The 15,749-nt window shown below is 43.5% G+C and overlaps 1 protein-coding gene across 2 annotated transcripts in view; it reads left to right on the plus strand.

The window, feature by feature from the left end:
- The first annotated feature begins 713 nt into the window (after positions 1-713).
- Positions 714-15,749, plus strand: part of PALM2AKAP2 (PALM2 and AKAP2 fusion) — a 278,607-nt gene continuing 263,571 nt past the window's right edge. For both annotated transcript variants that reach the window (XM_063129169.1, XM_063129172.1), the window contains exon 1: positions 714-870. In XM_063129169.1, the coding sequence (XP_062985239.1) occupies positions 826-870 (45 nt within the window). In that variant the 5' untranslated portion in view covers positions 714-825. The remainder of the gene's footprint in view (positions 871-15,749) is intronic.

The raw sequence follows: 15,749 nt of genomic DNA on the forward strand, positions 1-15,749 counted from the left end.
AAAAAAAACAAAGCGGAGAAAAGAACCGCGGAGCGCCACTCCACACGTTGCTTGAAATAACGCCGTTTCGTTTTATCCCTTCTCCGAATTTAGATTTTTCCCCCTCCCCCCACCCCAAAAAAAACCCGCGTCGGTTTAGAGATTCCACGCGCCGGAATAGCTGCTGTCCTTCGCTCGGCTGGGTCAGATCAGGTGCCACCTTTCCCCGGCGCTGTCTCTGGTGGCGGTGCGCTGCCGCCGTAGTGAAGCCAGGTGATGGGTTCCGCCTTCCCCTGGCGTTGCATGCGGGTTCCGATGACTAGGGGCGCCGCCGATGCCAGGCCTCCTTGGCGTGACCCGGCACTCCAGAGGAGGAGCGAACGCGCTGCACAACGTCAAGGCAAAAGAGAGCCGGGCGGGGGTGGGGGGGGGGAGAGAGAGAGAGACACGCAGCCGCGCAAGCCATCTCCTGGACCCGGCTGCTTTCACAGCACATAGATGGCTCGTGTGACAGTGACAGCACACAGCAGCAGCAGCGATGAAATGCAGCTAGCAGCAGCCTTGCAGCTGGGAGGCAGGAGGCGGCCAGGCTGCAGTCCAGTCCCAGTGGCTAAAAGGATCTTACCGTGAGCCTGTCTCTGCAGGATCTTCCCAGCTGTGCCTGCCTTCTTTTTTCCTCCTTTTTTTAAACATTATTTTCATCCTTGGTTTTTCTACCCCAAAGACTCCCGTGGCGTAACTGGAGTGTGCGACTCCCTCGGCGACTGCAGTGTCTTCTGCTTCTTTCTCCACCCTCTCTCTCTCCCTCTCTCTCTCTACTTTTGCTGCATCCTTCCTTCTCCCAGGATGGCGGAGGCTGAACTGCACAAGGAAAGGCTGCAAGCGATTGCAGTAAGTCTGCTTCATTTTACTCGGCTCTTTTGTCTGTCTGTCTGTGGATGAGGGAATTGAGGGGCAGAAGAAGGCGCTCAGCATTCCAGCACAGGACAGGAGCTGGCCAAAAGGCGGGGACCTGGGGGAAGTTGTGCTGAGTTCACCCTCTTTTTTCCCTCTCTTTTTCCTTTTCTTTTTTTTTTTAGAATTTCTTCATTTATTCTATTGCTTCCTAGAGAACAAATGGTCCACTTTGGCTCATAGAACACAGTGTTTCGGGTTCTGGTGGATTTGCATTTTACTGATACAAGCTTTTTTAAAAGATAGGAAAAGGGAGAATGCGTTTTGACATGTCTGAAAGGCCGGTGAAAATGTAAGAGTGAGAAATGCTGGGCACAAAACAATATTAGCGCTCTGTGTAAACTAGGTTGGCAGATTTTTTTTGGAATTGGAAGAGCGATCGCTTGAAGATCAGTTGCTTTTACTTCAAAGGCAGGTGCAGGCATTTCTGATTCAAAACTTGGCTCAAAGAAACATTGTGCCAGCTTTGTTGTTTTCAGAATGAAAGGGGAAATCAAATATTAATAGTTTTTTGACGGTCAATTTGTAGTGCAGTCTTATGCATATCTACTCAGAAGTACGTCACATTGAATTCAATGGGACTTGCCTCCAGGTAAGTGCACATATAGGATTACAGCCTAATGGCCAATCTGACTGACCCGGAATTGGATCGTCATGTGTGCATTTTAATAGTTTTGAATAGACTCGTTAGGCCGAGTGGAGACACGTGCTTATTGAGAGTTCCAGGGGGTAAAACCCTTCAACAAGAAGATCCCTTCCAGGCCAGGCCACACAACCATTTTTTTTAACATAATGAGGATACACTAAGTTGGAACTTGGCGTGCCCAGTAGAACTGTAAAATGCTGTATCAAGATCATCCAGGACATGGAGAACCCACCAATATGGAAATATTTAGTGGCAATCTTAACCTGGATTGGAATACTCACAAGTGCACTTGATATGCCAAAAGAAGAATTCTAAAGAATTCGGATTCATGATAACTTTCACAGCGGAAGTTCCACTATGTGACACACCCTTCATTCAAAACGTCTGGAGTGCAGTCCCCAATTGTTAAACAATGCAAGTTTTGAATCATTCCTTCAGTTTTCTACAAATGATTATATTAGTGGGAGGGCAAACAAAGAGAACCCAAAGGTGCATTCTTTGGGAGTCTTTGTTCTCTACTTTCCTTTGGGATGGCCCTCATTTTTCATTGAAACGTCAGGCAAATGTAGTGTAAGCGAGGTTCTGAAAATAGACGAAAATCTAAGGTCTCGTGAAACAACACCAGATCCAAGTAATCCCAATATTCTTCCTTTCTTTGGCATACAAAGTCTGACATGCACAGAATTCTGCAAAATTCCTGACAATCTACAATAAATTAAACATCTGTCTCATTATTCTGAAACCAAACGTCTCCAACCTCAGCATTTTAATTTTTTAAAAAACATGTCTCTTTGTTTAAAACAGGTTCTAAGAAACTCTTTAGCTTATGGTTAATAAAAAACAACTGCAGTACTCCTGAAGAACCCTATTATTAAGCTTTCTGCTCATCCCATCTGACCTTGCCCTTGAGATAGCACATGAGATCCATCCATAACAGTAGGAAGGTTTTCCTCTCCCGAGTTTGTAGAGGCGATATGCTTAATCCAGCAAAGCTACAGTCTCAGAAGGGCTGGGCTGGGTTAGCGCAGACGTCTGTGCGTCTCAGGTCTGAAGTGAGAAGGCAGAAAATGACTAGGACTGCTTGGATTTTCGGGAAGGCTGCCAGAACGCTGCCAATGATCAACAGATGTCGTGTTTTTACTATAGCTGCCTCAGATGGAGTCTATATTTCCTTTGTGGGGATAGCAATGGCTGCTGCTCTTTCTGATGGGGAAGCTATTTTCCTTTGGTCAGTTGCTCTGGAAGGCTGTTTTTCCTTAGGTCATTTAATCCATTATAATCATCTTCATCATCATTATTAGTATTAATAGTATGTGTATACCCCACTTTTTTTCCCTTTCACAAGGAACCCAAGGTGGCTCATTTGGTCCACCTCCTTTCTGTTTTAAAATAGTTTATGCCTTTATATTTTAAATATGAAGAATTACACTGCATTAAAATATTTTGATGTTGTTCCTCGAATATTTATTTATTTATTTTATATACCACCCCATAGCCGAAGCTCTCTGGGTGGTTTAAATGAGAATAAAAGCATCAAATGGGTTTCACTGGCTGGGGAACAAATACTCTGATGATTTAAAGAATGACATTTTTAGACATTAAGAAGTAAGTGAACGGTTTCCTATTCTACTAAAAAAAAAAGATTCCTAGCCTCCCCTGACATATAGGCATGCAAGGCCAAATGATGTGTGATGTTGCTGATCACGTGGCCCTTTCTACACCTAAGGATTATACCAGGGAAATGGAGGGATCGTCCCTGCCTGCTCACGGGATCCCCTGTGTGTCATTTGGATCCTGGGGGGGAAAGGCAGGTGTAGACATGCCCGTAGTTTGCTCTTGCGTACAGGGTTTTCCTTTCAAAAATAGCCAAAATGGGGAGGGGGCATTAAATCACATGGGTGGTTTTTCTCCATTCAAATTGCAGGCACTGTGGCCCAGTCCAGATCAGGATCTCAGTGGGGGCAAAGGACTAAAGCTCCCATCCCCTTCAGAGGTTTCAGTCTTGATCATAGTCCCTGCACTGATTATTTCTAAAAGAAAAATCTGTTATTCAATGGCAAACCACATCATTAACATCATGTGTAGCTTAGCCCAGGCCCGTAGCCAGCTGAAAAGTTCTGGAGGGGCGTTCCAAAAAGTAGGGGAGCAGTTTATCTGGTGTGCAGGCCTTTAAAGACAAAACTGTAAACTGTGTTGTTGTTTTAATTATTTGTTTGTAAAAAATATGCACAGAGGTGCATACATGCAAGCAGTGGCAGCAGCACTCTTCTTTCCCTGCTGGCATTCAGCGTGCATTTCATCGCCCTCCAAGTCCAGAGTCATGAAAAAAGCTGAACTTGACCTCACTCTGAACTGACTATATTTACCCCCAATGACATCGTCACAATGCTAGATTTGATTGGTGTCTTTGCATGGTGCCATCACATTTGGAACTTCATCCCTGATTGGCTGGGATATTGTGCTGTGACAAAAATTAAAATGCCAAAACTGCTTAAGCAGACAGTGAACCGAAAGCAAACAGGTGCTAAAAGGTGAGTTTTACAGGGCCCTTTCCCAGAATGTTCTGGATGCTGAAAGCCCCCTTTTCACATACACATACAAAATGTTTTCCCACAAACCTTCAATGTAGCCCTAAAAATGACATCTCATACCAACCTGTGCTGGCCCATACTGTTACTATGGAGTCCTACAGTTAGACTGACACTGTGCCATAGATACCCTCCTAATGCAACCCTTGTTTCTGGCTTCCAACCCAGCCACCCACCCCAGTTTCCAGTGAAAATTACAAGGTTAGGGAAACCTTTTCCAGTTTCACAGATGCCTTGTCAGTTCAATTTACTTGTGCATGCCACTGTTGGTGCATATGCACACCCTTCTAAAGAAAAACACACACACAAAAGACTGCAATTTTATACTCGCTTACCTTGAATGCAATGGGGCTTCTTAGTAGACATGAATAGGTTTTCACTAGGAAACATTCCTGCCATCCTTGCACCAGTCAACAGCAATCGAGGCAGGGAAGAGGGATTGGGCAGTGACCTTTTTCAGGCCCTGATGAAACTGATGAGGTTTCCCAACAACTCTGTCAGTTTCACCAAGGGTGAAACTGACACGGCTTCCCCTCCCCTGAAAAGAAAGGTTAAAAGGGGAGGGAGAGAGCTATTTCCAAATATGTTGCCTCTATGGAAAAATAAGTTACTGGAAGATTTAAAAAATCTGGCTTCAGATGAAACACACCTGTTCACAGGTGACAAAAATGCAAAGCGGTTGAAATGCTATGGAAATCCATGGACTAGACAACCCCTCAGCCATTTGGCACTTAGGATCAATGGGAACGGCCATTCATTGGTCATTCCTGGAGTGACTGAACTACATTTTGTTGTCATCCGATGGAAGGGTGAAATAGCTCCTGTGGTATTTTAGACAAAAATTAATACGACTCCAGTCTGCTCAGAGGTTTGGAATGTTAGAAGTCCTCCCCCTGGAAGTAGATTTGGTGTGTCCATGGTAAGCCAAGTGATACATGGATGACAGTGTGGGCAGGTTGTGCCCCATGGCTTTGGAATGTGTACAGGGCTTGGTGGCCTGTAAATAATGGGTATCAGCAGTCATATATTCCACACCTGCTCATGGTTTGGTTTGGTATGGTTGTATGATCTTCACAGGAAATAGTATTAGACTCTGGTGCAGCCTCTCTTCTGATATTTCTAAAGAATTCACCCATAGAAGAGATTACCTTGATTATTAGAGGCTCTATAGGTTAAAGGATGAGCTGCCTTGATTAAATCACCTGTCATGTTGTAGTGGTCAACAGAGACAGATGTTTTGATGTATGCACAAGATGGCTCACATCGCTGCCATTAATGTTTCAGCAGTACTTAGGGAGTGTCTTCAAAATCGAGATCTGTTAACTTGCATAGATTTACAAGCAACCCCACCTTGGCATTGATAATGACAGATTCAAGATATGTGTAACATAAGCTGGTTTTAAAATATTTAATAGAGTCAAGCACCACAATCCTAAAACCGCAAACATCTGTGATCATATCGTACATTATACTTCTGGAGTGAGTTATTTTTAAAGTGTATATCTAAACACTGGACAAATATTGGAAATAAGTGCCAAACAGGCAGGTGTGGATTTCATCTCTTTTGTCAGTGCCGACCCCTGAAGCGGGATAACTAGTATCAGTGCAAGAACACGAGTTGATAGTCCTATCTGATGGACGTACATTGGACTTGTATAGATGTCGATAGGCAGAAATGTATAGGCCACTTTTCTGCACAAATACTCCCAAGACAGTGGATGGCGATGATGGCAATTGTATGCCAACATATCCGGAGGGTAGCAGGTTGGGGAGTCATTTAAATAAGTGAAATGCTATGGGAGATATTTCAGGAGTTCAGATGTAGGAATTAAGATTTACAAGCCAGGTTGAATAGTCTTCTCTTAGAATAGGTTTTTTTTTTTTAAGTATGTATTAAGATACAAGGCTCTGCCCTCCCTAAATGACATCCCTGTGAGGTGTAGGCTGTCGTAAAGAATTTCTGTCTCTTTAAGTTTAAGATGGAAGGCTGTCATCCTGGTATGTTATATTTCTGTCTCCAGAACTACAGCTATGTTACTAAAGTCATAACAAAGCAATTCTGAATGGGACCTAACACTCAACTGTTTTAAGCACAGGGACTGGTTCTCCCTTTTATACTCAGATTAGTTTGTCAGCTTTTCGAGGAACGCCTATAACGCCTTTAACAGTGGCATGCTGTGCGGACAAGAGTAGATTATGTTGATCTCCATATTGCAAAAAGTTTCACATGGTGATTCTAAAGTTCACACTGCTATTAAAGTCACTGGAACAAGCCAGGGCATTTTTAGAATTTTGTTTTTCTTGTTTTCTGGTCAATAGATAACCTAGTTTGGGATATCTGAGTACGATGTGTGCACACACAACTTCCATCCAGTCTGCAATGTGCAGATGTGCAGCAGTTGGTTTTTTTTTTTTTTTTTTTTTGCTTCTCCCTTTGAAAATACTTAGAGGCAGGAGTGCAGTTCTTTCTTATATCTCCAAATATTTAAAAGGAACACGTTCCAAGTTTTACACAAGTGCACCCTTCAGGCTTAATGAGGGGTGCATCTTTTCATCAATTAAAGAGCTACATACCAAAGTACAAAATACAAAGTGAGACTTGGCCACAAGCCCTATGACCGACCATCAGCAGTCAAAACCATCCTGTGGCTCCATTAATACTAATATCACCGCAGAGGCCTGTATCAGGTCACACATTCTTAGACCCAAACATGACATCAGCTCCTTTAACTAATATGTCTGCTTCAGCCTGGCTCTAGGCATCATCAGGCTTCCTCTTCTAGGCTCCCAAAGGTTAACACAAACGAGGGCTCTAGTTAGAACAATTTGTCATTTGAACCAAAGTGATTGCCTCCTTTCCAGAAAAGCTTATGGCCAAGATGGCTTCCATAGCGCTTCCCCTCTGTTGGATTTACATTGTCAGCTCTTTGTGGCAGGGAACTATGCTCTTCTACTAGATAAGGCATCACTTGCACTGATAGCACTACCATTGGTGCAGAAAGGACCAAGGTCTCGGGCCTCAGAACACAGAGAGCCCCCAAATGACTACCCAGACAGTGACAGGTGATGGGGATAGCTGCAAAGAGTTAGACTGAGATTCAGGCGATCCTGGTTCTAGGCCTCAGTCAGCCATGGAAACCCACTGGGTGACTTTGGGTCAGTCACAGACTCTCAGCCCAACCTACCTCAAAGGGTTGTTGTGAGGATAAAATGGAGAGGAGGAAGATTATGTATGCTGCCTTGGGTTCTTTCGAGGAAAAAAGGCAGGATTTAAATGCAACATCATCATCATCATCAACAACAACAACAACAACAGTCAAGGGGCAACCCAGTTGCTCATTTTATTTTTTCTTTAAATCTATGTTATTATTTTCTTCTAATTTATGTTGTAACATGAAACGTATTGCCAAGTCAATGTGTTTAGCATCAGGGCGACAGAATTCCATTTTCTTCCCATAGTCACGATGGTGCTGTGATTTAAGTGAATTTAAAACGTGAAGCTACGCCTGCTCAAGGGTAGTTGTTCGTTTGTTTTTCCATCAGGGTTGACAAGCAGTTTTTTTTCAAAAAAAAGAGAGAGGGGTTTGGTTTGTTTGATTTGGCTCTAACAGATCAGGAATGTAGAAGCAGTTGTAAAACATGGAATGGCGGTTGGGGACAGGGAGAAGAGAAGTGTTAGTTGGGGGTTTGACAATGGAAGTAATACAAACTGCCCATCTACAGCCCTACCCCATGCTCAACCGTGCATGCGCACGTACGACCATTGTCCAGGGCCTACTGAGCACTATAGAGATAACAAATATGAGCAGTTTAACTAAAGCTGGAAAATAGTCAAAATACCACAGTAAACATTGATATTCAGCCTGGCAGCAATGGATGCTTTGTGCATTAGAGAGTACTCCGTTTATCTCAGCTACCTGTGCTTCCCATTGCCATAACGTTTGAACATCTTTCAGTACTAAAAAATGTCTTTGAGCCTGGAAGGTAGAGCATTCATTTTCAAAGGTTTCTATTTACAAAGATGGGCTTCAAGGGAGCAGAGCCCTTAAATGGTTGGCTCAGGGTCACACCCACGATCTGTGCTGGAGTATGGCATGGAGTGGGATTCCTCGAAAGGGCAGGAGTGTATTGGCTATGGATTCCGCTTTTCCTTCCTAGAAAAAACAAGGAGTACATATTGCTAGCAGCTGAAGTTATTTCTCACTTGGCAATGGGAAGGCTGGCATTCCAGCAATTCTCCATGTAGAGCAATAGATTTAAACATAGCTAAGACCCCAGTAACAGAGCACTCGTGTTATGGGCATGGCTGCATGACCTATGGCTAGTGAATCTGCAATCAGAGGCTGGTATCCTGACCTGCCAGCTCCTGGGAGATTCATTCTGCAGGACGAAAAGAATCTAGTTTCATTTTTTTCAGGGGTGGAGACCTTTTCTATTTATAGCTCCAGCTACTACCATTTATACCAAGAGTAAGCCATTAGAGCAGCGTTCTCCAGTTTGGTGCCTTCCACATGTTTTGGATTTCAACTCCCATCAGCCTGAACCAGTATGAACAATGGTCACAAATGTTGGGAGCTGTAGGGTGCCACATTCTAACAGGATCCTGAAATAAGACAGGTAATAGGGGCTGTTCACACAATACGCTAACCCACACTAGATGGTTGAGCGTGGTTTGTTGTTGAACTGTGGGTTAGCGTATTGACTGAACCCAGGACATTTTCACAGGGTGGCTTGTAAACAGTGCAGTGTGGTTTTTTCAAGAAATATAAGCCACACTGCATGGTTAACTATCTACCCTTCAGAAAATGTTCTGGGTTCAGACAACACACTAAACCATGGTTCAACAAACAAACCACAGTTCAACAACAAACCACACTCAACCACTGAGTGTAGGTTAGTGTGTTGTGTGAACCCCAGTTGCAGAATTTTAAAAAACAGCCTTTTATTAGTCATTGTTGATAGAGCATTTTGCCCTTGCAAAATGTACAACAACCTTCACGGAGTTCATCCTTTCAAAAATGCTATGAAGTACGTCACTAAATTAGTCCCATTTTACAAGGGAGGAAGGTTGTGCCAAAGGTGGCACTTGAATGGAAGTGCAACCATTTAACAGCTTGACCTAGGACTACCAACTAACCAAGAAAACTACTTTCTTTTAGCTTACCTGTATCTATTTAATGTAATGTATTACATTTTTATATCACCCTATAGCTGAGGTTCTCTGGGAGGTTCACAATGCAAGACTTAAAACCATAAAATACAACACATTAATAAAATATAAAATTGAAATTGAAAAGATTAAAACAGAACGAAACTAGAGTGATAAAAGAAGAAGAAAAGGTAGTGTGGGAATCTGAAAACAGAACGAAACTAGAGTGATAAAAGAAGAAGAAAAGGTAGTGTGGGAATCTGAAAACACACTAACACCATCTTTTAAAAAACTGAAATACTAGAAAGTATTGGTGTTTGAAAAACCTGTCAACTCCACCAATAATGACCCACCACCTTTCTCTACCTTGGCTAATTCTGTCCCTGACCTCCTGGATTCTTCCAGGCCCTGCTTAACCCAGCATAAGGACATAAGAGCCAGGCTGGATCAGAACAAGGGTCCATCTAGTCCAGCACTCTGTCCACACAGTGCCCAACCAGCTGTCAAGCAGCAACACACAAGCAGGTGTACATAGGCTTACTGCCTATGAAAGTGGAGATAGCACATAGCCTTCAGGACTAGTAGCCCTTGATAGCCTTGTCCTCCAGGAATTCATCCAACCCCCTTTTAAAGCCACCCAAAGTCCTGTGCTGTGTGACAAAGTACTTCTTTTTATCTGTCCTGAATCTCCCACCAATCAGCTTCATGGAATGACCCCACTGGGTTCTAGTATTATGAGGGAGGGAGAGAAATGCCTCCCTATTCCTGAGATTCTGCCCTGAGTCCTCCCCTTATCTGCCAGACTTTGCCATGCCTCTTTGCCAAGACCTTTTAAGTTCTGACTGTGACCATAGCTCTGCCCCAGTCCCTATCCAGTAGGCCAGGATTTTTTTAAAATCACAAGGCAGCCTTCGTAGCCAGCGCACAGATGGTGTCTCAGCCTTGTTGTAAATCTAGAACTGTGAGATCCATTACTGTAAACCATTTCCTGCTTCTCATGTTTAATTTCTGACCCCGTGTCATAGGCAAGTTTATTTTTGCCTTGTGACAATTTAGAATTTCCTTGTCTAAAATAAATAAAGGGCCTTTGTGTTTGTGTTTTGAAGGAGTCTCTAATGTAGTCTGTCAAAGCCTTCCTTTGAGGTTGACTTCGAATGGAACGTGAATATCCTTTTGCCTATTTGGCAAATGTCTTTGCGTACTTTGAAATACATTTCTTTTAAATCGCTGATCAGATTATGTCCTACCAATATGGTTCCAGATACTATGCTGTTACTTTTGCCAAGTGCCTCGTCTTGATTTCTTATCTTAGAAATCCAAATGCCATAGCAAAATTACACCCGAGTGTTCTGATTTTACAGAAAAAGCTCCGATAAAAATGAAGCACACCAGGCCCACTAGTGCTGTTGTGTGTTCACAAACGCCCAGTTCCCATTTCAGGCAGGCAGGCAGGATTTTCTACTCCAACCACGTCGTAGTGTGTGCAATGCTGGCTTCAGCTTTTTGAGGGCCCTTGGGCAAGACACCCCCAATGGGTCCCCTCCCTCAGTGATCCTACCTTCTCGCTGCCATTATCATCTACACCAAGCAGGATATGACACTTTGAAAATGGTTTGAAAACTGCATATGGAGTGTGTCCTGGGCCACAACAGTTGTCACTACTGTTATAAACTGTTTTAAAACAGTAGAGTAGATCCTGCCCAGCTGCTACTGCTGCCTGTCCTATTTCCCATAATTGTGAAGAGGAGGAGCAAGTTGGAGGTGCAAGTGGGGAGGGGCCATAGCTCAGTGTGATAGAGCACATGCTTTGCATGCAGAAGGTCCCAGATTCAATCCCCAGCTTCCCCAGGTAGAGGGAGGAAAGAATCCTGTCTGAAACCATCAAAAGCTACTGCCAGTCAGTGTCAAGAGCTGCTGCCAGTCAGTCAGATAGATGGACCCATGGTCTGACTCAGTATAACTTAGCTTCCTATGTCCCCAAGTATAGGGGGCTGTTGTCAGTGGGCCCCCGCCGGGCTGTGGGCCCTCAACATGCACCCAACATGCCTACCCTTGACGCCAGCCCTGAGTGACTGACACCAAGGATGGGCAGGTGTCTTACTTTACAGAAGACAGTCCTCTATTTTGGAGAGCTGGTAGTCCTCTATTTGAATTTGTCCTCTATTTGATGGCCTGTCTTGCCCAAGTCTGGTTAAAAGTCAAAGAACCATGTGTAGGGAAAGCAGCTGCAGCCTTGAAATTACTCATCAATAGTGAACAGGCGCATGTATCAACTGATCAGTCTTCTCCGCAATGGCAAGATGTATTGTGTTTTTATTTAAAGTATAGTTATTATTTCACACACACTTACATGCGCAGGTGCAAATATTATGAAAATTGATCTCCTCTTTTGTCCTTGGGTTGATGCAGTTCCTCTTATTTGGCAATGCATTTGTAGTTACCCTAACTATGACAGCCATGGAAAGATTTTTCAAAAGGTGACCCCTTCAGTAAAACAAAAAGAGAGATGGTGGAAAAATAAAATGAATGCAGGTATGCACATTGGTAGGAGGTAAACACCCTTCTGGCAATTCTGAGTACCGATCTTCATGTTTGGTGATAAACACCAGCCTAGGACGAAAACCTGCATGTGTGATTTTCAGAGAGAAGCAGACAGGGCGTGGTGCTCAGCACCTTTTCCAGCACTTTGCTCGGTACCTTCCATTTAGAGAGAATGAAATCATGCTTGTTAGAACCCATATCTGGTCTTGCCAAATCTTGTTAGGAGAGTTTTCCTTGTACAAATGGGTTTTTGCTCAAAAAGCTCACACTGCAGTACGCGTTCTGCAATCAAAATCAAATCAGAGCGCATTTAAAGAATTTGGTTTAAGCTCTTAAGAACCATTTTGAAAATGGGTTTTGCATATTTGTATTGTTTGGCTACAATACTCTTGTAATCAGGTAATTTCTCTGACAAGGAGCGGGGGGAAGTCGAGGACACATACTCAGTCAGAGTGGGTGGTTATTTCAAGTGGGAATACTAGCCACGTTAAAAGCATTTCTGCCATTACAGCTATTGAAGAATTTGAGAGGAGCTTGCATAACAGAGTGTACTGGGTAACAAGTTCTTTTTCTGCAGAATTGTGTCTTCACTCCATATCAATTTAGTTCCATATTAGGCCAGCCATTTTTATTGCCCATACGAAACTGTCAGCAGCAGGGAACTCTAATGGATTTTAAAGATGGGGAACTCCGTTGCATGTTTTTACTACGTGGATATTGCTGTAAACAGAACTGAACTGCTTCTTCAGTACCAGTGTTTTGTTTTTAAAGAAGTTTAGACATCACAGCCAAACTATGGTCTAGCCACTGTGAATTGGTTCAGACCTGGTGAAATTCCCTCTTCATTGCAACAGTTAAAGCTGCAGGAGTCTTGCCCTCTTTTGTATCTGGTCAAGAGGGCGGTGCTCCTCCAGCTTTAACAGTTGTGATGAAGAGGGAATTTCAGTGGGTGCATACAAGTGACACCTGCTGAAATTCCCTTTTCTATACAACTGTTAAAGATACAAGAGCCTTGTTCTCCTTTTCATATGGTCACCCTAGCACCAGTGGAAATAAATCATTGGTTTTGTTGAAATGTTACACTGAATTGAGGGCTTCTGAATTACCTTGCACTGGTGACCAGCCACCTGTATTTTAAAACTGATGAACTGTGCTATTTGTAGAAGAGCTGTGCCATTTATTACTCTTGGCTTTATGTTGTTGGCACATCTTCGAGTGAGGTAGGGATAAAGTATAATGAAATAAGCATGCAAGATAATATTTATTATGTGCCTATGACAACCAGGAGGCTGCATAAAAGAGATGCAAGAGAACTACTTGTGAACTCAGTCCCCTTCTGAGCTTGGAGGCATGAACCAGATTTTTTACTATTTGGAGCAAAAGACACACATCTACAAGACTCACAAGGAAGGGTCAAAGAGCCATTCTTGAATATATTCAAGAGAAAATGACCGAAAGCAGTATATCTTAAAAGAATTAGTTAGAGATAACTTTTTATACCTTATAATACTTAGAGCAAACTTATTCACAGAGCGAGTCACCTTTCACTTTTAAGTAAAGGGATTTGTGCCTGTGGCATGCATAGCTAATACACAAAGCCTGTTTAATTGTTTCTAATAATAACCACTCGATAAGTTGAACCAATGAGTTGAAGAACAAAGAACATAAGCAGGGCCATGCTGGATCAGACCTATCTAGTCCAGCATCCCGTTCACACCGTGGCCAACCCGCTGCTTGTGACAAGCCCTCAAGTAGGACTTGAGCGCAATAGCACCCTCCTGCCCATATTCCCAAGCAACTTCTTGACTAGGCATGTATGTATAGGGCTGCCTTGATAGTATTCAGCCATTCAAAACATTTTCCATGCAATGTTCCAGTAATCCTTATAAAAGCCCTATAGAGATAGAGAGATATTATCATCCCCATATTTTATATACGAGGCTGGGAGATATTGGCTTGCCTGAGGCCACTTGGTGAGTTCATGGATGAAGGATTAAATGGGAGCCAGGAGTGCTTGAGGACACCAGAAAAAAAATTCACACAGTTTCATATCTGCTACGGGTTCAAAAGAGTATGTTGCAGCTCAGACCCCCATCCCCACCTCTGCCTTGTGCTCTGTCCTTCTGCCAGTTTACGTACTTTTTGTGACTAGCCATGCCTCCCATTTTGTGGTGCTGCCCAGTTTCTCAAATTGCCAAAGGTGCCCACAGGCCCCAAAACTTTGTCTACCCCTGATGCAGAACGTATGAAAAGGGCTCCCCTTTCAATCACACCATTTTGTAAGTCGGTAGTTCTTGGGCAGGCCACCAAAGGACTACAATTCTTTGCTCCGCTTTCAGATTGGCCAAAGAAAGCAGCCTTGAATGCAGCATCTTTCTGACATATGTTAATGCCATGTGAACGTCAGGCTTCAAAGTGTGAACTTCTCTTTCCATAGCTACTTTTCCTGTAAGCGGCCAAAAAGTAAAGCCAAGGAGAGAGAGAGAGAGAGAGAGAGAGAGAGAGAGAGAGAGAGAGAGGAGTGGGGGAGAAAAGGAGGGGTAAAAAATCATACTTGGGACGACAATGGGGTCCTTGTTCTCATACATAAATGAAATACAGCTGCTTTCCAGCTGTGCCATTCTGCTCCATAAACCAGAGCGAATGCAAGTCACTACTACCCACTAGGAGGCTATGCAGTTCCAAGTGGCCCACTGGGCTCTCCTGTGACCAATGAATAAACTATTTGGTCCCTGACACTTCAAGAATTTCAAGCCCAAACAGACTCAAACAGACTTCCAGAAAGTCTGCCAGAGGAAAGAATTTGGCTGCCACGCACAAGTGTCTTAGCGCAAAAACAAAAACAAAATAAATTCTAACGGGCTGGTGATTTCAATGCTAAAGATTTCAAAAAACCTCTCCAGATGGAAGAAGTCGGCTTATGCAAGGAGGAAAAAGAGACGCTGAGTTATTCAGACACACCTCATTTCCGTGATAACGGTGGTGTGTTCTTTCCGCCTGGTAACCCCACCAACCATATCAACACCTGTTTCGATGGGTTTCAAAGTTGAACAAGAATCTACGCAGTGTGCCTAACCAAAGTTATTTTGCCTAGTTTACATGCAAACACATAATGACCGGGTTTGGAGATATGCTCAATTACGTTTCAGCATTATATGAATGAGCTTCCTCATGACTCTGAGCGGATTGTTGGATTGGTCCCCTTAGGAATTCCAGAGCTTGAACCAATAACTGCACAGCTTGAGGTTTAGCCCTAGCCAAATGAGCAATATTAAAACTCTGGATCAGCTCCACTCAGTATAAATCCAGCCTGTGAATTGATTACTAATGCCATAAGATGCATTTAATCAAATGACGGCCTCAAATAAATGCCTGGAGCTTGTCCTTCTGTCCTTCTCTTGGCCTTAAAGCCATTTCTTCAGCCTGCTGATCTTCGATCTCCCAGCTGCAGCACCCGAGTAAAGGGACCTGGTTTGGAAAATAGTACATGCTCCAGATTTCGACTGGGACATGGCTGTTCATGGCCCCGGTGTAGCCCAGTGCACACACACCTGACCCCAGCCCCATCCTACCCACCTACGGTGCCCACTTGGGAGAGCCAGTGTGGTGTAGAAGTTATTGGGTCCGGCTAGGGCTGGGTCACACTCTCCGCCAAAACCCTCACTTGAGACGGGCCATAGTTTAGCAGCAGAGCACATGCATTGCATGCAGAAGGCTCCAAGTTCAATCCCTAGCATATTCTGCTATGGCTGGGAAAGACCCTCTCTGAAATCCTGGGGAACTGTTTCTGGTCAGTGCAGACAATATCTACCTAGAAGGACCACGAGCTTTTCTACACAAGGTATTTATTGTTTGCTCGTCATTCATACACAAGTGAACTGGATCGGCCGTT

The sequence above is a fragment of the Elgaria multicarinata genome, chromosome 6 (genome assembly GCF_023053635.1).
Source record: "Elgaria multicarinata webbii isolate HBS135686 ecotype San Diego chromosome 6, rElgMul1.1.pri, whole genome shotgun sequence".
In the NCBI taxonomy this organism is placed as follows: domain Eukaryota; kingdom Metazoa; phylum Chordata; class Lepidosauria; order Squamata; family Anguidae; genus Elgaria; species Elgaria multicarinata.